Below are 26122 nucleotides of genomic sequence, written 5' to 3' on the forward strand. Positions count from 1 at the left end.
ACTGTGGTCAAACAGTTCGAGGGACTCCTCAGGAGGACATGGTGGGGCTAGGGAAGGAGTCACTGATGACATTGAGCCAAGGGAAGAGGCCGCTGCTTTGCCAAAGTACCCTGGGCATGGGTGAGAGAGGATGAGGAGGATGAGGACGGCTTGGTCATCCACTCGACCAAGTCTTCCGCATGTTGCGGCTCAACACGGCCAGCTGCCAAAAAAAAGCCCAAGCGTGTCCCACGGCCACGTGCTGAAGAAGATGCACCGTCTCCATGACCAGCACTAGACACAGAGCCTGCTTGCCCTCTCTTATTGGCTTGTGACTGTCTGCCTCTCCTTCTTGGCCTTCCAGACATACTAATGGCCTGTAGCTGCACTAAGCTGGGATATATATATATATATATATATATATATATATGTACTGATACTGCAGCTAGCAAAATGGCCTGCCTGTAGTATGAGAACACCACCAACCTTCTACAGGTAGCTTTAGCTGAACACTGTGCAGAGCTCGCAAAAAACTAACTTGTAGCTTTTTTAGCTGCCTGTGGTAGTGATAGGATCAGGAAAACACCACCAACCTTCTACAGGTAGCTTTAGCTGAACACTGTGCAGAACTCGCAAAAAAAATAACTTGTAGGTTTAGCTGGACACTGTGAGGAGGACGCACCACACTAACTTGTAGTTTTAGCTGAACACTGTGAGCAGGACGCACCGCACTAACTTGTAGGTTTAGCTGAACACTGTGAGGTGGACGCACCGCACTAACTTGTAGTTTTAGCTGAACACTGTGAGGTGGACGCACCACACTAACTTGTAGTTTTAGCTGAACACTGTGAGCAGGACGCACTGCACTAACTGTAAATAGTTTAGCTGCCTGACTGTGGTACTAATAGGATCAAAAGAACACCAGCAATTTTATTCAGGTAGCTGTAAATACTGTAACAAGACAAGCCTGCCTGTCAGTAAGAAGATAACAGGAACGGATCTAGCTGAATACTGTGAGCAGGACGCACTGCACTAACTTGTAGCTTTAGCTGAACACTGTGAGCAGGACGCACTGCACTAACTTGTAGCTTTAGATGAACACTGTGCAGAGGTCTCACTACACTAACTTGTAGGTTTAGCTGAACACTGTGAGCAGGACGCACCGCACTAACTTCTAGGTTTAGCTGAACACTGTGAGGTGGATGCACCACACTAACTTGTAGTTTTAGCTGAACACTGTGAGCAGGACGCACTGCACTAACTTGTAGTTTTAGCTGAACACTGTGAGCAGGAAGCACCGCACTAACTTGTAGGTTTAGCTGAACACTGTGAGGTGGACGCACCACACTAACTTGTAGTTTTAGCTGAACACTGTGAGCAGGATGCACTGCACTAACTTGTAGCTTTAGATGAACACTGTGCAGAGGTCTCACTACACTAACTTGTAGGTTTAGCTGAACACTGTGAGCAGGACGCACCGCACTAACTTCTAGGTTTAGCTGAACACTATGAGGTGGACGCACCGCACTAACTTGTAGTTTTAGCTGAACACTGTGAGCAGGACGCACTGCACTAACTTGTAGGTTTAGCTGAACACTGTGAGGTGGACGCACCACACTAACTTGTAGTTTTAGCTGAACACTGTGAGCAGGATGCACCCCACTAACTTGTAGTTTTAGCTGAACACTGTGAGCAGGACGCACCGCACTAACTTCTAGGTTTAGGTGAACACTGTGAGGTGGATGCACCACCCTAACTTGTAGTTTTAGCTGAACACTGTGAGCAGGATGCACTGCACTAACTTGTAGTTTTAGCTGAACACTGTGAGCAGGACGCACCGCACTAACTTGTAGGTTTAGCTGAACACTGTGAGGTGGACGCACCACACTAACTTGTAGTTTTAGCTGAACACTGTGAGCAGGACGCACCGCACTAACTTCTAGGTTTAGCTGAACACTGTGAGGTGGACGCACCACACTAACTTGTAGTTTTAGCTGAACACTGTGAGCAGGACGCACTGCACTAACTTGTAGCTTTAGATGAACACTGTGCAGAGGTCTCACTACACTAACTTGTAGGTTTAGCTGAACACTGTGAGCAGGACGCACTGCACTAACTTGTAGCTTTAGATGAACACTGTGCAGAGGTCTCACTACACTAACTTGTAGGTTTAGCTGAACACTGTGAGCAGGACGCACAGCACTAACTTGTAGTTTTAGCTGAACACTGTGAGCAGGACGCACCGCACTAACTTCTAGGTTTAGCTGAACACTGTGAGGTGGATGCACCACACTAACTTGTAGTTTTAGCTGAACACTGTGAGCAGGACGCACTGCACTAACTTGTAGTTTTAGCTGAACACTGTGAGCAGGAAGCACCGCACTAACTTGTAGGTTTAGCTGAACACTGTGAGGTGGACGCACCACACTAACTTGTAGTTTTAGCTGAACACTGTGAGCAGGATGCACTGCACTAACTTGTAGCTTTAGATGAACACTGTGCAGAGGTCTCACTACACTAACTTGTAGGTTTAGCTGAACACTGTAAGCAGGACGCACCGCACTAACTTCTAGGTTTAGCTGAACACTATGAGGTGGACGCACCACACTAACTTGTAGTTTTAGCTGAACACTGTGAGCAGGATGCACTGCACTAACTTGTAGCTTTAGATGAACACTGTGCAAATGTCTCACTACACTAACTTGTAGGTTTAGCTGAACACTGTAAGCAGGACGCACCGCACTAACTTCTAGGTTTAGCTGAACACTATGAGGTGGACGCACCGCACTAACTTGTAGTTTTAGCTGAACACTGTGAGCAGGACGCACCGCACTAACTTGTAGGTTTAGCTGAACACTGTGAGGTGGACGCACCACACTAACTTGTAGTTTTAGCTGAACACTGTGAGCAGGATGCACTGCACTAACTTGTTGCTTTAGATGAACACTGTGCAGAGGTCTCACTACACTAACTTGTAGGTTTAGCTGAACACTGTGAGCAGGACGCACCGCACTAACTTCTAGGTTTAGCTGAACACTGTGAGGTGGACGCACCGCACTAACTTGTAGTTTTAGCTGAACACTGTGAGCAGGACGCACTGCACTAACTTGTAGGTTTAGCTGAACACTGTGAGGTGGACGCACCACACTAACTTGTAGTTTTAGCTGAACACTGTGAGCAGGACGCACCCCACTAACTTGTAGGTTTAGCTGAACACTGTGAGCAGGACGCACCCCACTAACTTGTAGTTTTTGCTGAACACTGTGAGCAGGACGCACTGCACTAACTGTAAATAGTCTAGTTGTCTGACTGTGGTACTAATAGGATCAAAAGAACACCAGCAATTTTCTTCAGGTAGCTGTAAATACTGTAACAAGACAAGCCTGCCTATCAGTAAGAAGATAACAGGAACGGATCTAGCTAAACTGAATACAGTGTATATATATATATATATATATGCAACACCTGGGATGCATATATATACACAATACACTGTAAGTGCAGCTAACTGACTGACTGTTCTGCCTAATCTATCTAACTCAAATCAAATGACACTGTCTGTGTCTCTCTCTCTCTCTCTCTCTCTATCTATGAACGCCGGAACACACACTACACAGGGCCGCCGTGCAGGCGGCCTTATATAGTGTGGGGTGTGTACTAAATCCCCTGAGCCATAATTGGCCAAAGCCTCCTTGACTTTGGCCAATTACGGCTCTCTGTTCACACGGCGCTGTGATTGGCCAAGTATGCGGGTCATAGTGCATGCTTGGCCAATCATCAGCCAGCAATGCACTGCGATGCCGCAGTGAATTATGGGCCATGACGCCCCACACGAATTTGGCGCGAACGACCCATAATGTTCGGAATTCGGCGAACGGGCGAACAGACGATGTTCGAGTCGAACATGGGTTCGACTTGAACATGAAGCTCATCCCTAGTCACCAGTCTCATTTATTACAGAACCCCCTGTCTACCATTCTCAGATTTTTCTCATATTAATGAGATCTCTTTATAATAGTACCAACATGTTTTCACCCACCTTCTGAATCTGTTATCAATAATCTTGATACATTCTCCCTAGTATATATTCAGTTGGATGCCCATTAGGTAGAGGAAAGCTTTGATATATCAGCTTTGGAATAATTAAAGGATATCTTAACCTTTAGAACATGTTACATCCATATTACCGGTGTACCATGTATCATGTTCCAGCACCCATCCTTCCTCACCCACTGAGCCCCCCATCCAGTGACAGCAGGCAGGGGTTCCTGTCCAGGCAGCCACTGTCACATTTAAAATTGGCCCAGCTGAGTGAAGCTCCACTCGCACAGCCACATCATTCATTCATACATACACAGGGATCTGTGAATGAATAATCTACAAGTCCCATCTTCCGCTGTGGCAGACGGCTTGCAGTTCTCAGTAAGCTATGAGTGCACTAATCAGCACACTCTTAATCCATTATCACTTCCTCCAGCTTTCTAACCAAAAACCCATACAGAGATACTGTATAGGCAGAGAGCTGATGTTATGTCTGCAGGAGCCTGACATCATTGATCAGGGGTACAATTATTTGCAGGCCCCTGTGTGAAAAATACATGAACATATTTTTTTTTCCCCTGCAGAACTAAGTACATTCATTATTTGTTCATCAAAGGTGAACCTAACCTTTGAAACTGAACTCCAGGTATTATCTTCATTGCATACCTACATTGGTTCAGCTTAGACCTATGGAAGTATGCATATCTCATGCCTGAGGGGCTGCTGGGAAAGTTAACAATCATTGTAGTAGTTGGCACTACTACAGTGACAGTGGCAGTTTTTTGGGTCCTGTGCCCAGCACCTTTCACACTGACCACAAAGGGTTGCTTGATTGACATTGATTGGTACCTTGTACCTTTTTTTTAATGAAAGGTGTCTTCTGATTAGACAAGGTGGACAATCTCCACCTTGTCCAAATAGAGAACATTTTGTATTGATTGTGAAAAATAAAAAGCATTCTGTGAATGACGGCAGTGCTAAATAAGTGACCCCCAGTGTTCTGTGTGCAGACCGGAAGCTACTTGGCACAGGACCCATAAGATCACTGTTAATACTATAGTGATTGTCAGCTTCCCCAGTAATCCATGATGTATGAGATATGCTTACTTACATTGGTCTACGCTAAACCAATGTAAGTATGCAAAAAATATTATACCTATAGTTTAGCTTTAATGTAAAAGCCATTGTCCTTTGTGTATTTTTCCAGGCACAGCCCATTTACAAAGTCTACTTCTAGTTTTATAGAACAGAGAATTTACGTTAATCAAGGTGACAGAAAGAATTCTAATTTCTGCAAGTATTACTTTTTTTATGGCTGGTAAATAATCTCACTTGTTTCAAAGCCCATGACTGGGCTGGAGACTGCAAAATTGATCTCTGCTTTCTATGCAAGAGCAGTGGTCTCTCTACAGCCATCCAAGACACCCTATACGGAGTCAGGGATAGAGCCAGGCAATCAGCAGGAAACGTAAACTTTGCGGATTGCCTAGCTCTAGCCCAGGACTAACTCAGCTGTTGGCGAGGACAAGCAATTCAATGAAAGCTAATGCCAAACTTCAAATGACCTCTGATACTCTGTTATCAGGATCAACTAAAGGAAGTCACGTTGAATAGTGCAAAAAATATATATTTTTTTAATAAGTAGGCTCAATTGTAATAATTTAAGTATGATTATTCTTTCATAAACTAAATTATGACTGGTTCAGTATAAAGTGAACCTGTCTAATCTTGAACATTGTCATAGCTAGCAATGCCTAACTTATTTTAAAGTACAACGTGGTTTTGAGCGTTCAATGTTATAGGCACTTTATAAGACAGTCATAACTACCCAGGCACCATAACTGCTTTTGCTTAGTTTCAGAAATTATCTTTTTACAAGGTTAAAAATATCTATCATATTACCATACATCCCTGCTTCCTGGGACTGGAGGTGGGTCCCTTAATACTTCACACAGGTTCAGGCAGATACACAGTGTACCTACTGTATGTACCATAGACCAGTGATGGCAAACCATGGCACCCCAGATGTTTTAGAACTGCATTTTCCATGATGCTCAACTACACTGCAGAGTGCATGAGCATCATCTGAAATGTAGTTCCAAAACATCTGGGGTGCCAAGGTTCGCCATTACTGCCATAGACCTTTAGCCTGAGGCAAGATGTAGGCTGTAATTGAGCACAGGGTGTGTGCAAGAGGCAGGCTGTGATTGGTTGGGGGGGGGGGTATGGTGGCTGAACAGACAATGGAATACAGGTAAGCTGTGAGTCTGAACGGTATCCTGTACCTCTGCATGACTAACCAAAGGATGCAGACTGACCACACAAGCACAGATCAGATTCTGTGCTTTGCATGGTCAGTTTAGAACAATGAAGAAACGTGACTGACAGGATCAACCAGGTACTTAAGATTGAAGTAGTGCATGAACATGATAGAGTCTTTGATTTATTAAATACACATATGTGAGCACACATATAGAACAAAAATATTTGGGGTAACATACTTTTTGCTGAATCATGGCACTGGCGTACTAAATAATGGGGTGGACAGCTTAGTGCCATCTTGGACAAAAGTCAACATGTTGCCCAAAATCCAAGGTGCTCCTCAAGAATCCACAATCTAAAATGAAGGCTTACACAGGTAGCTGCAGGTATCACAAAATGATGTTAGCAAAACTGTTTAGGACCTGACAGGTTAACTTGAACTGCATGGAAATATGTGGCAGTGTTCCGAGAGTAAAGAACAAGCAAAATAGGCAATATGATGCAATTACTTTGTCTCACGTACATTTTAGATAGCTGACGCTTACTCTAGAGCCATTTTTTGCAGAAGACTGTCACATATTGTTATTATCTGTCATCAATTATATTATGGACAAGCTTTATCATGTAATCTTTGCATTTCTCATTTCTTTCCTCTCCCATTCTCTGTCACAGGGGTTGAAAAGTTAATCTACCATCTGAATAAGCACAACATCCCAATGGCTGTTGCCACCAGCTCAGCTAGAGTGACATTTGAAATGAAAACAAGTAGACACAAAGAATTCTTCAATTTATTCCATCACATTGTGCTAGGAGATGACCCAGACGTGAAAAGTGGCAAACCTCAGCCTGATATTTTTCTTGTATGTGCAAAGAAGTTTAACCCCCCTCCGAGCGTGGGCAAGGTAGGTGTGAAAATATGTATTACCAATGCTCTGCTGTAGTGCTATATAGGAAGGATCACGCAATCATACAGGAGCTTGCCTGCATTTTATAATGCAGGGCAAGAAACAGAATACATTTAGGTTGCTTTTAATGCATTTTAAAATATAAGAAAGATGAAAAATGAGCTGCAGTGTCTACTTCATAAATCATCTCAAATCACATAAATGACAAATAAATATCCATTTGGCTTTTTGATATGCTATTCATTTAGTCATAGTTCTTGTGTGCATAAAAAATAACTTTTAGAAAACTGCCACAGAGGCAGATATAGTTATGGTAGTTATGGATGCTTGTGTTCATTATGACGTGCCTGACTGCATCTGAGCTTATCTAAGTTTATCAATGCCATGTTCACAACAGATGAGGTTTTCCCTTGCTGGTGTGACTACTCATTGAAATTTTGCTGATTGCTTGAAACCCTAGACAGACTCCTCATATTGGCACCTGCTACTCCATTGGGACATGAAAGGCCATTGGGGCCCATCAGATACTTGGTAAAATCTTGCACTTATGGGTATTGCACATTCATAAGCTTACTCTTTCCCGTTCATGCAACCTGTAGTGGAAAAAAATGGCATACAACAGTATCTGGTTGATTTATTGTGGAAATTTCATTCCTCTCTGTTAGATGATCTGATATCCATCAAGTTTGTGAGAACCTTTTGGGAACAGAATCATTGATCTGATTACTTACTTTGCTGAGCCAACAGATAAGCGATGTTAAGGCCTACCTGACTGGATATAACAGAATGATTGAAATGATTGAATACTTGATAATATGTAAATAAATATAATAAATATTATCCAAATTATATCACATACAATATATTTATTAATATTGATAGTTAAAGCTGAACTTGTGTAGATATCTAAATACATTGATTAAATACATATATGAGAGCTGTTTGACCTGCCAAAGAATTCATATTTCTGCCTTATCCAGTCATGAGGTTTACACAAATCTTCCAACAGCACAGTCCTGTCTGGCAGGACAGGGGACATGGTTTTTCACCACTGCAATTTAGTAACACTAAGGCCCCTTTTAAACTGATCTGTTGTGGTTTCCCTGCAGCGTGGTGTGCCCGTAGATTTTGTGTGGGTTACTAATGCTTTACCATAGACTTCCATTAGAGCGGTCAGTTTTGGTGCATTTTCTGAAAGCATATATCCAAAAACTAGAAGCTCCCACCATGCCACATCCAAAAACTCAAGGAAAAACCAAGAACAAAGTGTTAAAAAATAGGAAGACTTTTTAGACACAACAGGATGTAGACATTGAAGACATTTTAAAATAAATCGATAATAAAATCTCATCTTTTAATAAAAACCTTACTCCCAAAAGGGGAACTTATGTTTGCAAGATAGAATACCCAACTCTGCAAGTTTTGGGGTGGACAGAGAAGTGAGAAGGAAGACAAGTCCAAAGAAGTCCATACAACAGATAGCAAATTAAGTGGAACCCGTTTGACCCTCTGAGGGCCTCAAGCAGGGTAAAAAATTACTCTCCGGGAGAAAACAATACTAGTTCCCGTAGCACTATGTCCAAAAACACCAATAATATCATGGCTGTATGCCTTCAAGTATATACAATGGGACGACATCAGAGCTTTAATAATAGATGGACAATTCTGTCAATGTAGAAGATGTTAAAAGCATTAAATATAATGGACTAAAGCCTTAATGCTCCCATGCATTTGCCACCACCACGAATATATAACCCAACTTGTCCTAAGAAAGGAAAACTCCCACAAAACACTTTGACAGCCTGGACTTGGAGCAATATTTGGGCACCAGTCTTCAAGCAATTCATTAGTTATACTGTATAATATAATTTATACAAATGCTTAGGGTAGCCCAATCCATTCCAGAGTTGGGTATTTTATCCTGCAAATATAACTTTCCCTTTCAGGGGTAAGGTTTTTTTTTATTACAAGATCAGATTTTTTGAGTCTAATACATTTTTTTATTTTAAAATATCAGCCTCCTGTTGTGCCCAAAAATCCAGCCCGTTTTTTAACACGTTTTTGGTTTCTTCCTGGAGTTTTCTGAAAGCAAAACAAAAGTTCTGCATCCAGAAAATGCACCAAAACCTGCCTGACAGGTGTGGGCAAGTATGGGTAACCTGCACGAAAACTGCTGGTACACTGCACTGTGAAAGGGGCCTTACAGGTCTTCTTGCCATCCCAATCCCTTGCCTAGTCAGTGGATGGAAAAGCAGCATACTGATGAGCTCTTCTCTCTGTCAACTCTTTTAGTTCTACTTGCACCATGGCACAGCTGATTGGCTCCTCTTGTTATTTCTCCTTTCCTCATTCTGTGCTCTGCTGTACAGAGACTGCAAGAGGCCAATACCAGGTCAAATTTAGATGCTTAATATTTGCAGTCAAATGTATATTTAAGGATGTGTTAATGAATACAGAGCTGTATTAAAGCGATTGTAAAGGTAGAAGTAATTTTCCTTTATGCATTCTCTGCATTACGGTAAAAAAACCTTCTAAATGTAGCTGCCCTCCCAGCAGGGGACAAAAGAGGGGGGTTGGGGCTGCTCTGTGCAAATCTATTGAACAGAGCAGCCCGCCACCGACCAAGAAATGAGCGATCAGAGGTCATGTAATCACTCAGTTGTCGGTCTTACAGCTGACGGGGGACCATTGCAGCATCACAGCGATGCTGCAGTCATAGAGGTGAGTATGGATTTCTTTTTCTTTTTTTTTTTTTTTTTTTTTTTTTTTTTTAAAAAAAAAAAAAAAATTAACTTAAAGTTTACATTGCTTGCATTACCCACACATTTTCAGTTTTACCTGTGTCCCCCCCCCCCACACACATGAAGAGGAGATCAGCACAGTGCTGGGCTGTATCTCCCCCCCACCCCCCCCCCTTACACTGCATTCAAGCAGAAGGAGCCATTGGCTCTTGCTGCTGTCAGAAGAAGTGGGGGCGGGCAAGTATAACAAGTTATAAAAAAAAAAAAAAATTGCGTTTAGTAATACTAACAATATCCCAGAATGTGTTGGACGTGAATAGTGATGGTGTAGTTGGTTTTCCATTTTATAATTCTCTAACTTATTTTTTTTTTTTTTTTGTTGAAAAGCCATTAAAAAAAAAAAAAAAAAAATTCCCATGAACGTTTTCTGACCACCCTTCCTAGGTATGCTATATTGTATGTTAAGCACTGTTTTTTTTTTTTTTTTAATTAAAATGCCCCCCCCCCCCATCATCATCATTTATGGGCAATGCTGCCATGCATGTGATGTACCCCAAAAATACCAGAACATTGGCTGGCTTTATAATTTCATCCTAAAGCCCATTCATAAAAATGCAGATTTTGTCAAAGTATTCCCAATGAATTGGCATCTGCACCCAATGCCAATCTCGCTAGTAGTCAGTCTCAAAAAAAAAAAAAAAAAGTGTAGCTTATGTTTTGTTTTATTAAACATGTAACAGGTGCACAAATACAAGCAATTGCAGTGTATAGAAACTGGAAGTAAAAAAAAAAAAAAACCCACACATTTAAATATGACATAATTTAAAACAAATTCCTGACTAGCAAGCAAGTTATAAATAAATAGCCAACATGACAGCTGCAACTGACTGTAGAACATATAGCTTGAAAACTAGGCTTTACAATGCTAGAAGTGGTTCAGGGCGTAGAGTAATATTTCCATATGAACCATGTCAAGATATTTAATGCATTTTTAATCATTCATATGCTATTGCTTATGTTCTAGTCTCAAAGCCTACACTAAACATTCAGCAGCAAGGCAGTCTTCCTGTTTGGAGCAAAGCTGGTTACATGCACAACAGTATTTTTTAGGTTAGATAAACCTAAATGATTTAAGTGGTAAGCTGAAGTCAAGCAAGTAGTATTTCTATAGGAGTGTAAACATTTTAGGGGACATGTCTGCATTATTCCCTGTTAATTACACGCCCATTTATGCGGGAAAAATCTTGCATTTCTTCCTCTTCCGCTGCCATCATTTCTGGGTCACCTTCAGTTTCCGATGATAGGTCAGAAATGGTGAAGTTAGGTACCAGCCAGTTTAGAGGAGTGTTGTTAACCAAAAAGTCCATCACATCATCCATGGAATCCTTCATATTTGTGAACTTCTCTCTGCTGGTATTTATCAAGCTGTCTGAGAGATCTTTGAAAGAGGAGGCAGAGAGAAAACTCTGGTACACTTCTGCAGCCATGGCACTAACATTCTGAGCTTTGTTCTGGATGTTTAATGGAAGGCCTTTGACACTGGACACCAGGGAAAGACATGTAGTTTGCAGTTGATGGGTCAGATTCCGTGCGATGGTCAGAGTGCGGGATTCAATTTGTTCAGTGCTTTCAGTGTCTCCACAAGGATTCTGTTCTGTGCTTTTTGTCCATGCTACCCATTTATTGTACAGCTTTCCCTGTGCATCATGTACTTTTTGATTGGCATCATTCATGTTCTTTCTGGCAAACTCAATCAGGTCAACAGTGGTATTCAACTGAGAAATAGCCTCCTGGCTTCTGCATTTAACATCTCTGAATTTTGTCAAAGCCTGTTGGTAAGCACGTTTGCGGGCCTTTGTAGAGAGTGATCCCAAGCGAACATAGTAGCTTGCATTCAATGTTGATACTTCAAATCCCTCTGTTTTTGCAGCCTCCTTTGCTAGCTCCTCATCAGTTGGCGGGAGATATTGTTCCAGAAGAGTCTCGGACTTCGTAAGTGCATTATCAACACCACTGCTCATCTTGCGCACTGCATTACTCCCAAGCACAGTGTTAATACTTCCATTCACAACAGCCTTGGTCATCTCCACACTGCCAAACACAGCCCCCCTGGTCTTGTCAACCACTCCTGTTATGCCATTAATCACAGCATCTTTAGCACCAACAACAGCCTCAGAGGCATTAGCAATAATTTTGTCACTAGGCTGATACAAAATAGGCAGCCTCTCTTCAATCTTATCAAGTCCAAAACAAGCAAGGCTGTTTGCCATGGCAATCTGAGGTTCCAGTTTATGTATTATTGGCATAGCACCATTAACAGCCACTGTAGTAATGGTCTTTGCACTCTTCTCTGCCACGCCGCAAACTGATTTCAGGTAAGGATGGGCATCTTTAGTGTTCACATAAACAGAAGACACTATATCATAGGTTGAGCTCACCAAGGGAAGGTTAATAAACCTAACCACGACATTCTGCTGCTCTTGTTGCTGCTCCACTACTTCAACCATAATGTAGAATCACAACGACACACAGCACTTCACAGAACACCACAAACTCAACAGAGACCGAATCATGGATTTCTTTTTCAATCCCATACTTCTCCTTTAGATGTTTAAATACCTGCAACCTCTATTTCACAAGAATTGGTATTTGATTGTAACTTCATATGACTCCTTTATTTTGTGTGCTTTTCCATAATTTATCAGCAACTCACCTAGTCCAAATTGTTGCTGCAGCCCCATCCGTTTTGCATTTATGTCAAATATTTTTATTTCATGCCTCTTTATTGTTGGCTTTCCTGCTTGGCTAAATTGCCAGTGCAATATGTTCTCATTTATATTTGTTAATATTGTTAGTTGGCCTACCACGCATTTAATATCTGCTATGATTACCCATTGAGTAGTGCTTTCTATAACCCTTAAAGTATTTGGTATGCCGTAAGCTTTCATTTTACCGTCTTTACCTTCTGTAATACTGATAACATTTAAATAATCAGTCCAGAATAGACTGTAATAATGGTTATCAATAATGGTATGATTAAGATGCTATCAATTAAATTTGAAATATATTATTCATGTAATACTGTTTCGTAATTAGAATATATTAAATATACTTATCCTATTTTTGGAAAGCCTGGCCATTGCATTTTAGAAAAGGATCATTCAGCTCAGTGGATGATACATGCTCAAGCTTCATGAACTGTGCTGCTCCAATAGACTTGTGCTAAGCAGTCTGAAAAGGGCTAAATGGGGTCAAGCTATATCCTATACATACTGTTGCCAGAATTTCCAGACAGAAGTTTGTAAAGTGTACGCTTGCAAACCGACATTTAATCAATCCACAATTTAATGAGGTAACATATAACAGTTCTATTTAACAATGGATATAAACATCACAACAATATAGCCTACTGGAGATGTGCAAGGGCTGTCTGTGCCTTTCTATATATTATATAATAAAGGATTTGCATAACGAGCCCTAAAGGGATGCCATGCAGGTCTGTTTAAAGCATTACTTTTATGTACTTTATACAAGGCTGATTTCAGTACATATTTTGTAAATCATGATTCAATTTGGTAAGGACGGTGTGCTTGTCCCTGAGGGAAAAAATTGGATCAATCAATAATTTTACAAATCTGCATGAATGCACTTTGAAAGTAAAGTGACACTAGACTATATACATATTCTCCAAAAATAATTTATACTCGCTTCTTAATGGCCTTGTTTTTCTGCCTCCTTGTAACATTCTCTGTGAGTCGGTGAACCTCTCATTTTCCCCCTAACTTCTGTTTGTAATGTACAATAAACACAGTACAGGGGTCAGGAGTATATCTATCCCTCCCCAAAGCACAAATCCCCCACCCCCCTTACTAAATCTTCCAAATCACTCCTCAAAGCAAAAATCCTGCCCTTGCACAAATCTTCCTCCTCCTAAGCAATCATTTTCCTCACCCCCATCATCAACCACCCTCAAAATGTCTGCTTACCCCCATCAGCAAAAGCTGCACAAATAAAGTCCTCCTACTCACTCCATCAGTGGAAATCCCCCAGCCCCAAGAACCTCTCGCCACCTCAGTAATAACCACACCCCACAAGAAAACCCCTGTTAGCAAAAATCCCCCCCTCCCCAAGGAAAACTCCTCCAAACCCTATCCTTTCAAACAACACATTTCACAAACAAAATCTCACCTGCAGCACAAATCCCCTCCAGTTTAAAACATCTCTGACCAACAAACAAATCTCACCTCTGCCAAACAAAGACTCCACTCCCTGGAACTGCAGTCTCCACTGCTCAGCACCCAAATCCCTAATCCCCCTAATCCTCCCTAATTCTCCTCTTCACAGACAAAACAGCACAGAACACCACAGAACACATAGCACAGAAACCAACCTACAAGGCAAAGCACTCACCAGACCTCCTGCAGAGCGGTGCCTGTGCAGGGTAAGGGAAGCTTCATGGATAGGTCAGAGCCAATGAGGAGTCTAGGAAATTCCCTCGACTCTTCACTCTGATCTGAGGACTAATGGGGAACAGGCTAATTTTGTGGAAGTATCTGCATATTGGCAGGTGACATGATCCACGGCTGTGCAGGGACTACTGCATAGCAGCAATGTGCATGTTGTCACTAACCCTGGACATTTCGAAGGAGACCCTGGGCACGTACCTCAAGTATTCTGCACTAACGACAACCATGGACTAGGTAAAAGGGGCATAAGAAGACAACTGACTTTGGGAGGAATAAATATTATATTCAGATTTGGAAAGTTTTTTTTGAAAATCCTTTTTTAAATACTTACAGGTCAGGCACGCATTAGAGGTACAGTTTAGAGGAAGGACCTTAGAATGGAGCACAATTCCTGTACTCCAAAAATTAATTAATGCAGATTCAGCGAAAGGCCTAATTTCGAAAGTATATCCACATATTAATAACAGGAGATTGAACAGGCTAGATCCTCCTCTGTACAAGAGGAAATGGGAAAATGATATAGGCAATCTTTCTGACAGCCAGTGGAATAGAATACTTGAAGTGGCCCCCTTGGTCTCATTATCCCCTTCGCAGAGGATGTCACATTTATTTTTATTATATAGAACTTATCACACTCCCTACAGACTTTTTCACTACGGCCGTCGGCCAGACTCTAGTTGCTCCAGATGCGGGGATTTAGAGGGGGACCTACTCCACATGTTTTGGAGGTGCCCGAAGCTATTTCGGTATTGGACAGAGGTGGTGAAAATCACTGATGAGGTGTTTGGAACCTTTTTACATTTCTGGTACAATGGAGCATATTAAGACCAACTCTCTTTTGGCATTCCGGTGAGAAACTGACACAGACAGATTTTGTGAAAGTGTCTTGCATGCGTTCCAAAAGTGGCACTGCATGTGTCATATTCAAGTACGAGTTCTGGACAGGTACATGAATTTGGAGCATGCTGCACCACTTTTAGAACACATGACACACGTTCACAAAAACTGTCTGCGCCAGTCTTTATGAATTCCAGTGAATGAATTTAAGTCTACAGGAATAAGCAATATGGCTAACTTTATCAAATGGGCCTAGGCTACAAAAAATTTGCAATTTTGCAGTCATCACACTGCAGAGTATGGGATTTTTAAACCCGCAATATTGTATTTTAAACATTTGCTAACAGCTGTTTGTTTTGGTGTGACCTCCATTTATTTTAGATATGTCTAAAACAAATTAGTATTCAACAGTCACTCCATTTACTTTTTAGCTTGCCCTGAGAAAAGCACCTTTGCACAATTTTTATTAAACCATTATTGTATTACTAAAAAATATACTAGGCTGTATTTGTCCCTCAAAATAAAATAGTTCTCCAGTATATCCTAACTTCAATCTCAAGATCTTTCAACGTCATTTTTAGCCAAATGCCACCAGAGCAGAATGTAGGTTTCCTGTACAATGCTGGAAGCAACCTGATTAACTTTACAGATAGTGTAGATCTAATACAATGGATGCTTATTTCTGATTCCCTTTGAACATGAAAGAGTTCATTAAAGCGACTCCCTTGATACTTGTTGTACAATTGCTCAGAATAGTAACACCTGCCACAAGAATATTGTAAAGTAAAAGGCAAATTGTAAGATACTCATTTTTAATTTTGACTAGCCTTTTAATGACATTCCCCTTATAACTATTGTCCCTATATTGAAATATATATAAAATATATAATATAATATAAGAGAGAGAGAGTGAGAAATATCTCTTGAGATACATTTTTTTTTTAAGAAACTTTATTGAGCTTTACAGTTTGCATGAAAAATGTCATAACAGTGTAACATATCATTTGAAGGATTTCTCATTTAGAACATACATAACAATATATGAGAGAAAATGTAATGTAGAGTAACGGGTGTGGGGGGGGGGCACCAGAAAATGCTTGGTAAGGTGAGTGTTCAGGGGTTTGTAGATATCAGAGATCTTGTAACAGTTGTTTTGTGTAAGGATGTCAAGGAGTGAAGTGTTGAACCTACAGTTCCTGGAAGGGCATATATTAACAATGAAGTTGACTGCTTGATGAGCGTACAGGTGCTGGGAGGCAGGTACATTATACTGATTCATGATTTGCTGGAACGGCAAAGCTTTACCCAAAGAAGGGTCAAACAGTTGGAAAAAGTTAGTAAGGCCTTGGAAGGCCCAGAGGGTGAAAGCTCCGTGTTACTGCGCCTGTGGAAACATGGGGTAATTATGGATAGGGAGGAATTGAGAGGAGAAAGGGGAGATCCCCAGTTTTTTTCTGACTTCCCTCCAAGCCACCAATGTGTCTCATATGAGTAGGTTTTTTTTTTCTTTTTTAGATCGGGGGAGAGAGCGTATTCTGCAGTGCAGCTAGGTGGGAAGGCTATAAAGGGCTACCAGTTGGGATACTAACTCAAAATTAGAATGATTGGATGCCTGGTTTATCCAGTCCAAACTCACTCCCAAGAGGCATGCTAGATTGTACACCCTGATGTTTGGTAGGTAGGTCCCTCCTATGTGTTTAGGAAGATATAGTTTCTGGAGGGATATACGGGGGGCGGCGACCACACAAAGGAAGACAGAAAGGGTTTTATGGAGTTATTGCAGGTCCTTGTGTTTCAGCAATAGAGGGATAATCTGAAGGGGATATAAGAGTTTCGGGAAACTGATCATCTTGTATAAGTGACACCTTCCAAAGAGGGTAAGGGGTAGTTTGGCCCATGTTTCCAATTCCTTGATTATTTTAGAGATGACCGGGGGAAAGTTAAGATGGTATAAGGAGGAAGGGAGTTTACCGATTTTGAGCCCTACGTATGTGATGTGTGTCTTGGCTATAGGGAAGACTGGCTGACATCCATTCTGATGGAAAGACATGATATAATGGAAGGACCTCACTCTTAGAGAAATTTATACGTAAGCCTGAACAGGACATAAAGTGGGAGAAGATTTGTTGGATATGTCAGGTCTGCCTGGGGTTTGAAGGTGAAGATCAGAATATCATCTGCAAAGAGTGGTGTGCGTAACTAAGGATTGCCAACCATGACCCCGTGGAGATATGGGTGGGATAAGAGGTATCAAGACAAGGGTTCCAGCACTAAATTAGAAGGGGGGACAGGGGGCACAGCTGCCTTGTACTCTTATGGAGTTGGATTTTATTGGAAATGTGTCCAGTGGCTATCACGTTCGCAGATGGGGCCAAGTACATAGTTGTTATCAGATGTCGAAAAGCACCGGTGAATCCAAAACTCTGAAGAACTAACTGTAACCATCGAAAGCTTACATTATTCAATGCCTTCTTGGCGTCAAGCGTGATGATCCCTAGATCACTGAGGGGTTCTTGCATGTTCTAGGACTCTGAGGACTTTATGGATGTTTGCAGTGGCCTTTTATAAAGCCTGCTTGTGAGGGATGGATCAGGGTGGGCATATTCATCGCCAGTCTATTGGCTATGGTTTTTGAAAGTATTTTGGAGTCAAGATTTAGTAGGGAGATTGGGCGGTAGGATCCCGGTTCTGTAGAATCCTTCTCTTTTTTTGGGATCAATTTAATGTGGGCCTGAAAGCCCGAGGGGAGGTAATGGCTCCCCATCAAGGATTGTTTTGGAAAACAGAGATTAGCGTCGGCTATATGGTGTCGGTGGTCATCTTGTAAAATTCAAACGTGTAACCGTCGGGGCCCAGTGCTTTGCCATTAGCCAAACTGGCAATTTTGGAGGGAGACTGGTGAATTGAGTTGATCTAGAAGTGTTTGGTCTACCTTTGGGAGAGGAACTTGGGCTAAGAATTTTTGTGCCACATCCTGATCAATGGGAACAGGGCCATACAAACTGGCATAGAAGCTTTAGAGAATATTGTTGATATTGAGGTGAGTCTGTCTTGAATATCTTTCAAGGCTGGAATATGGGTAGGGGTGGAAGGCTAGTAGTTTCCCTGCCTTGTTACCAAATTTGTGGTATTGGAGGTCTAATAGAGATTTATGGATTCTTTCTTGGGCCTCTGCCCATATATCAAAGTAAGATTCGGCCTATCTCCAAGCCTTCCTGTGATCTGTAGAGTTATGCTGTGCTAACTGCAGTTGTGCCGAGCGTAGGGCAGTGCTCGCTTCACTGTACTGTTTTGACAATGACTTTTTATATCCCATGAGAAACCTAGGATCCTTCCACAGAGCACTGCCCTCCCCGCCTCCCAAAAGAGGTTAGAGTTGCCACTATGTACTGAATTGGTTCTTTTTACAATTTTGTGGAATTCTTGATTGCTATATAGATATGAAGGGAAATGCCACGTTCTGACTGTATTCTGTGGGATAAAGTCTATAAGGTTTACCGAGACTGGGGCGTAATCAGAGATTGCCATTTTGTGGATATGGGGGCAGATGTGTGTTTCAGAAGGGTGGGATTACAGAAGAGGTAGTCTATTCTCGACAGGGTATGATGCGGGGGAGAAAAAGGGAAGTCCTTACCGTCAGGATGAGCTAACCTCCAAAGGTCAATTAGTTGTAGGTTTTCTGCAAAGTGTGATAGAGGGGTGTCACCTATAGAAGGGGGAGTAACCCGAGGGTATCTGTTACAAGATTTATCTTCTAGGAGATGCATAACTGCATTGAAATCACCACCGATTAGAAGTGGTAGATGTATTGTATTGGGCAAGGTTATACTTACCTGCCCTGTGCAAGGGTTTTGCACAGAGTGGCCCGATCCTCATTTTCTCGGGTGCCCCTCCTCTTCATTGGGTGCCCCCATGGAGAGACGCTTTCCATGTACAATTTATTGCAAAAAAAATATATTATAAAAAGAGTCCCATTACACATAACCACGTTTCTCAGCTTGCACACTTATGGTTATGTGTAATGGGACTCTTTTTATAATATATTTTTTTTGCAATAAATTGGACACAACGTACTTCACCAAAGAGGCCCCCTTGTGTTTTTTCCCTCTGGGACACTGGAGTGCTGAAGGTGGTAATACGTTGCAGTACCCTGATCATATGAGAATACACCCATCCCTTGGAGTTGCGGTGAGGACTGAATGCTGCAGAGGAGCGCAAGGAGACTTGGAGTGAATATCACCTGCCCCGGGAAGCCCACTCTGTCGCTCGTTACCCCTGTAGGGGTGTTCATCTTTGGTGAGTGGGGTATTATTGGGGGGTGAGCACCTAAAGTCACTCCTGAAGTGTAAAGCACTGAAGTCACTGCAGTGTGTCCATAAGAATATAATTAACAGCATACATAGTGTTGAACTTTGTCTTCTCTATAAGGTCGTTAATGGATGACCCCCTGCATGGACTTTTTAGAAACCAATGTTTAGTGTATATGTAGTTTCTTGGCTACTGTACGTTCTTTTATATAATTGGCAGCTAACTAACGAGGAGGGTGTCAACAGGGTGTCACTAAAAGCTATTTATGTTTCACAATAAGCTGTTGGGGTTTACATATGGTATGATGTCCCAATACTTTTGGAGATTGTAGGAAATATTTTATACACATATGATAATGTTACACGGAGATTAATACTTTATACACTTGTAATTAATTATTATTTTTTAACACTTTATCCACACCCCTGGCGCCATTTTGTCCCAAAACTTTTGAGTTCTGAGGAAATATATATCTATTTTTGTTTTGCTATATCACTGATATATTCCTTCACTTTATTTTTTATTACATTTACTCACTGGGAGCACTTCATTTAAACTTTATTTTCCACTGTAGCAGGAGTGTCGTATGCGCTGAGACTACGGCATCTGCTCTTTGCTACTGATCTGTTTGGACCCTTTTTGGGTCACTTTTGCACAAACAGTGTAATTGCACCTTTATTACATAGTTTGGGTTCACCTATTATGTAGTATACTATACCCAATCATACTTAGGGCAGCGCCGTTTTTTTCCCTTATTATCTTATTTACTCCACAGCGTCCTGTTTCAATAATTTTTATTGAGTATTTATAAAAAGTGTTTTACAAACAGTAACATAATCAATATTACTGTCATGTCAAGTATAATATGAATATTAAACTACAGCAATCTATATAGTATAACAATTGTTACATTTTTCTTTATTAATCAACATTTTCTGGATACTTCTAAATGTTACAATAACGAATATATGAACAGAGAGGAAACCCCCTCCCCTCTTGTCGTATTTGTAACTCTATATGTGGTCAGTTACTTTGAAAAGTAACAGCATATAGTGAATACACGTCGTTAGAATCACCTTAAAGATAAAAAAAAAAAAAGAATGAATTTCAGGAAAGCTTTAATTACTACTTAGGTAGCTGGGGTGTGAAAAGAAGAAGACAAGGTTTTCCATGGGGACCAGTTAGTTTCAAACTTGAGTGAGTTGCCATCTCCATATGCTAATATTCGTTCATATCCAGCTATTGTTTCTATTTTGGCTGTGACGTCTCTTAGGTTAGGGATATCCATAGATTTCCAACTACAGTGGGGACGGAAAGTATTCAGACCCCCTTAAATTTTTCACTTTTTGTTATATTGCAGCCATTTGCTAAAATCATTTAAGTTCATTTTTTTTCGCTCATTAATGTACACACAGCACCCCATATTGACAGAAAAACACAGAATTGTTTACCTTTTTGCAGATTTATTAAAAAAGAAAAACTGAAATATCACATGGTCCTAAGTATTCAGACCCTTTGCTGTGACACTCATATATTTAACTCCGGTGCTGTCCATTTCTTCTGATCATCCTTGAGATGGTTCTACACCTTCATTTGAGTCCAGCTGTGTTTAATTATACTGATTGGACTTGATTAGGAAAGCCACACACCTGTCTATATAAGACCTTACAGCTCACAGTGCATGTCAGAGCAAATGAGAATCATGAGGTCAAAGGAACTGCCTGAAGAGCTCAGAGACAGGATTGTGGCAAGGCACAGATCTGGCCAAGGTTACAAATAAATTTCTGCTGCACTTAAGGTTCCTAAGAGCACAGTGGCCTCCATAATCCTTAAATGGAAGATGTTTGGGACGACCAGAACCCTTCCTAGTGCTGGCCGTCCGGCCAAACTGAGCTATCGGGGAAGAAGAGCCTTGGTAAGAGAGGTAAAGAAGAACCCAAAGATCACTGTGGCTGAGCTCCAGAGATGCAGTCGGGAGATGGGAGAAAGTTGTAGAAAGTCAACCATCACTGCAGCCCTCCAACAGTCGGGGCTTTATGGCAGAGTGCCCGACGGAAGCCTCTCCTCTGTGCAAGACACATGAAAGCCCGCATGGAGTTTGCTAAAAAACACCTGAAGGACTCCAAGATGGTGAGAAATAAGATTCTTTGGTCTGATGAGACCAAGATAGAACTTTTTGGCCTTAATTCTAAGCGGTATGTGTGGAGAAAACTAGGCACTGCTCATCAGCTGTCCAATACAGTCCCAACAGTGAAGCATGGTGGTGGCAGCATCATACTGTGGGGTGTTTTTCAGCTGCAGGGACAGGATGATTGGTTGTAATTGAGGGAAAGATGAATGCGTCCAAGTAAAGGGATATCCTGGATGAAAACCTTCTCCAGAGTGCTCAGGACCTCAGACTGGGCCGAAGGTATACCTTTCAACAAGACAATGACCCTAAGCACGCAGCTAAAATAACGAAGGAGTGGCTGCACAACCACTCCGTGACTGTTCTTGAATGGCCCAGCCAGAGCCCTGACTTAAACCCAACTGAGCATCTCTGGAGAGACCTAAAAATCGCTGTCCCCCAACGTTTACCATCCAACCTGACAGAACTGGAGAGGATCTGCAAGGAGGAATGGCAGAGGATCCCCAAATCCAGTGTGAAAAACTTGTTGCACCTTTCCCAAAAAGACTCAGGGATGTATTAGATCAAAAGGGTGCTTCTACTAAATACTGAGCAAAGGGTCTGAATACTTAGGACCATGTGATATTTCAGTTTTTCTTTTTTAATAAATCTGCAAAAATGTCAACAATTCTGTGTTTTTCTGTCAATATGGGGTGCTGTGTGTACATTAATGAGGAAAAAAATGAACTTAAATGATTGTAGCAAATGGCTGCAATATAACAAAGAGTGAAAAATTTAAGGGGGTCTGAATACTTTCCGTCCCCACTGTATACACTATTGCTGAACGAGCTGCCAGTAAGATATGTGTAGCTATAGATCTAAAGTGGTTGGGTATTGATTCACATTTATACTGAGGATGGCTTGTTCTATCTTCGGTTTTACCTGGCTTCCTGTTATCTTTGATAATAAGTTGTAAATTTCAAGCCAGAAACTTTGGAGTTTAGGACATGACCACAGCATGTGTACCAGGGTCCCCACCTGTCCACATCCCCTCCAGTACAGGTTTGAGTTCTCCTTTGAGAATTTAGCCATTATGTATGGCGTAAAATACCGCCTCAACAAAAGGTTTTGTGTTAATTCTTCATAATTTGAGCATCTAGAAATTTGTAACTATATTTGATTGCATTTTTCCACTGGCGATCTGAGAATTATTTACCAAGTTCTTTTTCCCAATTCACTAAGGGTTTGTGCTTAGTGAATTTGTCTTTTGATTTCAGTGAGTTGTAAATTAGTGTTATGCCCTTCAGTTTGGGGTTACATGACTGGGTATAAGTCCATACTTTTTCTATAATCGAGATATGAGTGGACTTCGTCTTTTGATAGTAGAAGGAAATCTGGGTATAAGTCAAGAATTCTGAGTTTGGAATGCTGAATTTCTGTTGTATGGTTGTGAAAGGCAGCAGTTTATCTCCTATAGTGATATCTGCTAAATTTAGGATGTTGTTTTCTAACCATTTGTGGAGCCGTATGTTGGGGATTATCCACTGGAGTGACTCTAGAGCAGGGCAGGACTTAGGGTGGTGGGGGCCCCTGGGCTTGAGTCATTTTCGGGCCCTACCCTTCTATACATTACTTTAAATAGAACAAAATGTTGACTGGTACAGTAGACAGTGTTACATGTCAAAAAAACGTAATAATCTATGTATATGACCACTGATTGAAGCTTGAAAAACTTTTTTTCCAATAAATAAATAATGATTAAAAAAGTTCAAAGTGATCATGTGTTTATTGCAATGCACAAATGTCAGAATGAAAGTAAAACATTTATTTACCTGGAAAACATATTGAAAAACAAATACCTTGTAAGGTTGCAATCATAACAAATCAATTGCAAGAATATAGCAAAATAACTAATTGAACAAAGTGCAGGATAAATTGTGTGTGCGTGTGTGTAGTACGTAAGTGAGTGTTGCAGTGAAAAAATCTAAACTATGCACACAAATTAGAAATGTGCAGTCAATAAAACAAAAACAGTACACTATTATATCTTTAGCATTACATCAACAACAGAATCCAGAGGCTGATCATTTAAAACAACAGGCAAGGTAGAGAAAGAAAGAGAATGGTGATCAGGTTATGACTTCATGCATGTCATCTCATTTTAAAGATATTAACATAGTACTATTTAGAAGTGGCATCTTCTGGATTTCTTTGCAGCAAAGTCTTTGATCAAATCATTAAAATCCAGTTTACGTAGAAGGTCACTCTCAATTGACATCAGAGTGAGATGATTTAATTTCTGCTGTACAATTGTGGATCTTAGTCTATTTTTTACTAGTTTCAGTTTGGAGAAACTGCGCTCCCCACTTGCAATTGTGACTGGTAATGTCAGGTAAAGTCTGAGAGCGACATCCATGTTTGGGAAGATGGTCTGTAGTTTTCTTTTTTTTAATGCACAAAAGAAGTTCCCTAGCAGATGATGGCTCGTCATGGCAGATGAATTCTTTGCGCTGGATGATTTCTTCACAAAATTCATTTTCCAGGTCAGTGTTGTATTTCTTCTGTAGATCTGCTGCTTTTTTATGAAGATGTTCTGCAGATAGGGTAGATATGTTGTTCAGGAAACCAAAAGTGCTGTTGAGGTCATTATAGGACTGAAAACGGCGATCAAGTTCAGCCAGCAGCCTATCCATCACAACTAGAAACACACCAGATGAGAACCGTTCTCTTCCTGATAAGTGAACCTCAGGTGTTGCAGACTCACCCACATGAGTCTTGCGTTTTCTTTGTCTTTGTGTGTCTTGTTTGTATGTTGCTGAAATGGTGGGAGACATCGCTTTTGCTCGGTCTTCAAACACATCAAATTCATCTCTCAAACCAACAATATATTCCCGCAGTGACCTCACCAAATCAACAGCATTGCACAGGTCCAGATCCACAGCTTGAAGTGCAACACTTGTCCCATGAAAGCGTTGTAGAACATAATTCCACATAGTGCAAAGAAAAGCAGTCTCAAGCCTGTTCATATTTTTATGCAGTGACCAAGCATCATTTTGTGTTTTCGGGTTCTAAATGCTGTCTTCTGCAATGTTCATCAGGGACTCTTGAATATTGGCATAATTCCTGCACAGTGCCTTGGTGGCCTGTGCATGCGCAGCCCACCTGGTGTCAGAGAGAGATTTTAGTGTCTCAATGTGGTGGTTTTCATTAGGCTGCAAACCTGCAGTTACCACCTTCCATCTAGCTGTGGATTTCGAGCAGAAGTTGAACAAAGTCTGAATGAAGTTAAAAAAATCGGCGGTCTCTGTGCAGCAGTTTACGCTATTAACTCCAGCCAGATTAAGCGTGTGCGCGGTGCACGGCACCCACTCTACTAGTGGATTAATTTCTTTGATGTGAGCTTGCAGCCCGTTGTACACTCCTGACATGTTTGCGGCATTATCATAGCACTGTCCACGGCAGTTACTGATATCTTTGTCCATCTCATGTAAAACTGTGAACACTGCATCACAGAGTGCCTTCCCTGTGTGGCTAGATATAGGGAGAAATTTTAAGAATCGCTCTTCTACGAGGCCCTCTGGTGAAACATACCTTATGATAAATGTAAGCTGATCAATGTGCGTCATGTCGGGAGTTGAATCAATGCAAATGGAAAAGTACTTTGTCACTTTCACTTCAGCAATGATTTCAGAACGCACTTTATTGCTCATTAGCTCGATAAATTTGTCGCATGTTTTTGATGAAAGATATGAGGGAGTTCCTACCCCAGCATTGCCATATATCTGTATGTGTGATTTCAAGAATGGGTCGAATTCACTGATCAGTTCCAGGATTCCCATGTAATTCCCATTGTCAGCTCGACCAAATATTTCACTGGAGCCTCGGAAAGCCAATCCCCACTCTGACAGAAATTATACAACTGCAACCACTCTTTGCAAAACTTCACTCCAATAATTGCATTGCAACTCGAACTGCTTTTTAAGCTGAGAATCTATAACTCCGTCAGCTGCTGCTCTGTTGATGTAATTAAACATAGCCTTTCTATGACTGTCACTGTTCTCATGCTCGGCAATGCATCTGGTAGCATGTTTCCAGTCATTATAGCCAGACTCAAAGAGGGATTGACCGTCACCATCGCCAAAAAGGCGGCAAGCAAAGCAAAACACACAACCGGTGGATGGTGAGTAGAGCAACCATTCTCTGGGCAAGTACTCACCATTCAAATGCTTGCGTTTGAAATGAGTTTTAGAAAAACAGTCTCTTCTGATGTTTGTAGTTGCGTTCAGAAGCCTTGACATTAGCATCCTTATTTTGAACGGACTCCAGACCTTTTCGCGCCCAATAAGCACGCACGCTTTCATCAATTTTACCCCAGCGAGCAGGATCAGTGGATAAAAAATCTGTAGTTGGACATTGTTCGGTCGCTGTTTCTGACTGAAGAGATGATGATTCATTGATGGGCTGCCCTACTCGTGA

At 41.2% G+C, this 26122-nt stretch overlaps 1 protein-coding gene and 1 pseudogene across 3 annotated transcripts in view; one reads left to right on the forward strand and one right to left on the reverse strand.

The window, feature by feature from the left end:
• The window catches only part of PUDP (pseudouridine 5'-phosphatase), a 634921-nt gene that overhangs the window by 256110 nt on the left and 352689 nt on the right, over nucleotides 1-26122 (forward strand). For all 3 annotated transcript variants that reach the window (XM_073616377.1, XM_073616376.1, XM_073616378.1), the window contains exon 3: nucleotides 6955-7184. In XM_073616377.1, coding sequence (XP_073472478.1) covers nucleotides 6955-7184 — 230 coding nt within the window. The remainder of the gene's footprint in view (nucleotides 1-6954; nucleotides 7185-26122) is intronic.
• On the reverse strand, nucleotides 10936-12508 carry LOC141128827 (perilipin-2 pseudogene; annotated as a pseudogene).

Source organism: Aquarana catesbeiana, linkage group LG02, assembly GCF_042186555.1.
Source record: "Aquarana catesbeiana isolate 2022-GZ linkage group LG02, ASM4218655v1, whole genome shotgun sequence".
Taxonomy (NCBI): Eukaryota; Metazoa; Chordata; class Amphibia; order Anura; family Ranidae; genus Aquarana; species Aquarana catesbeiana.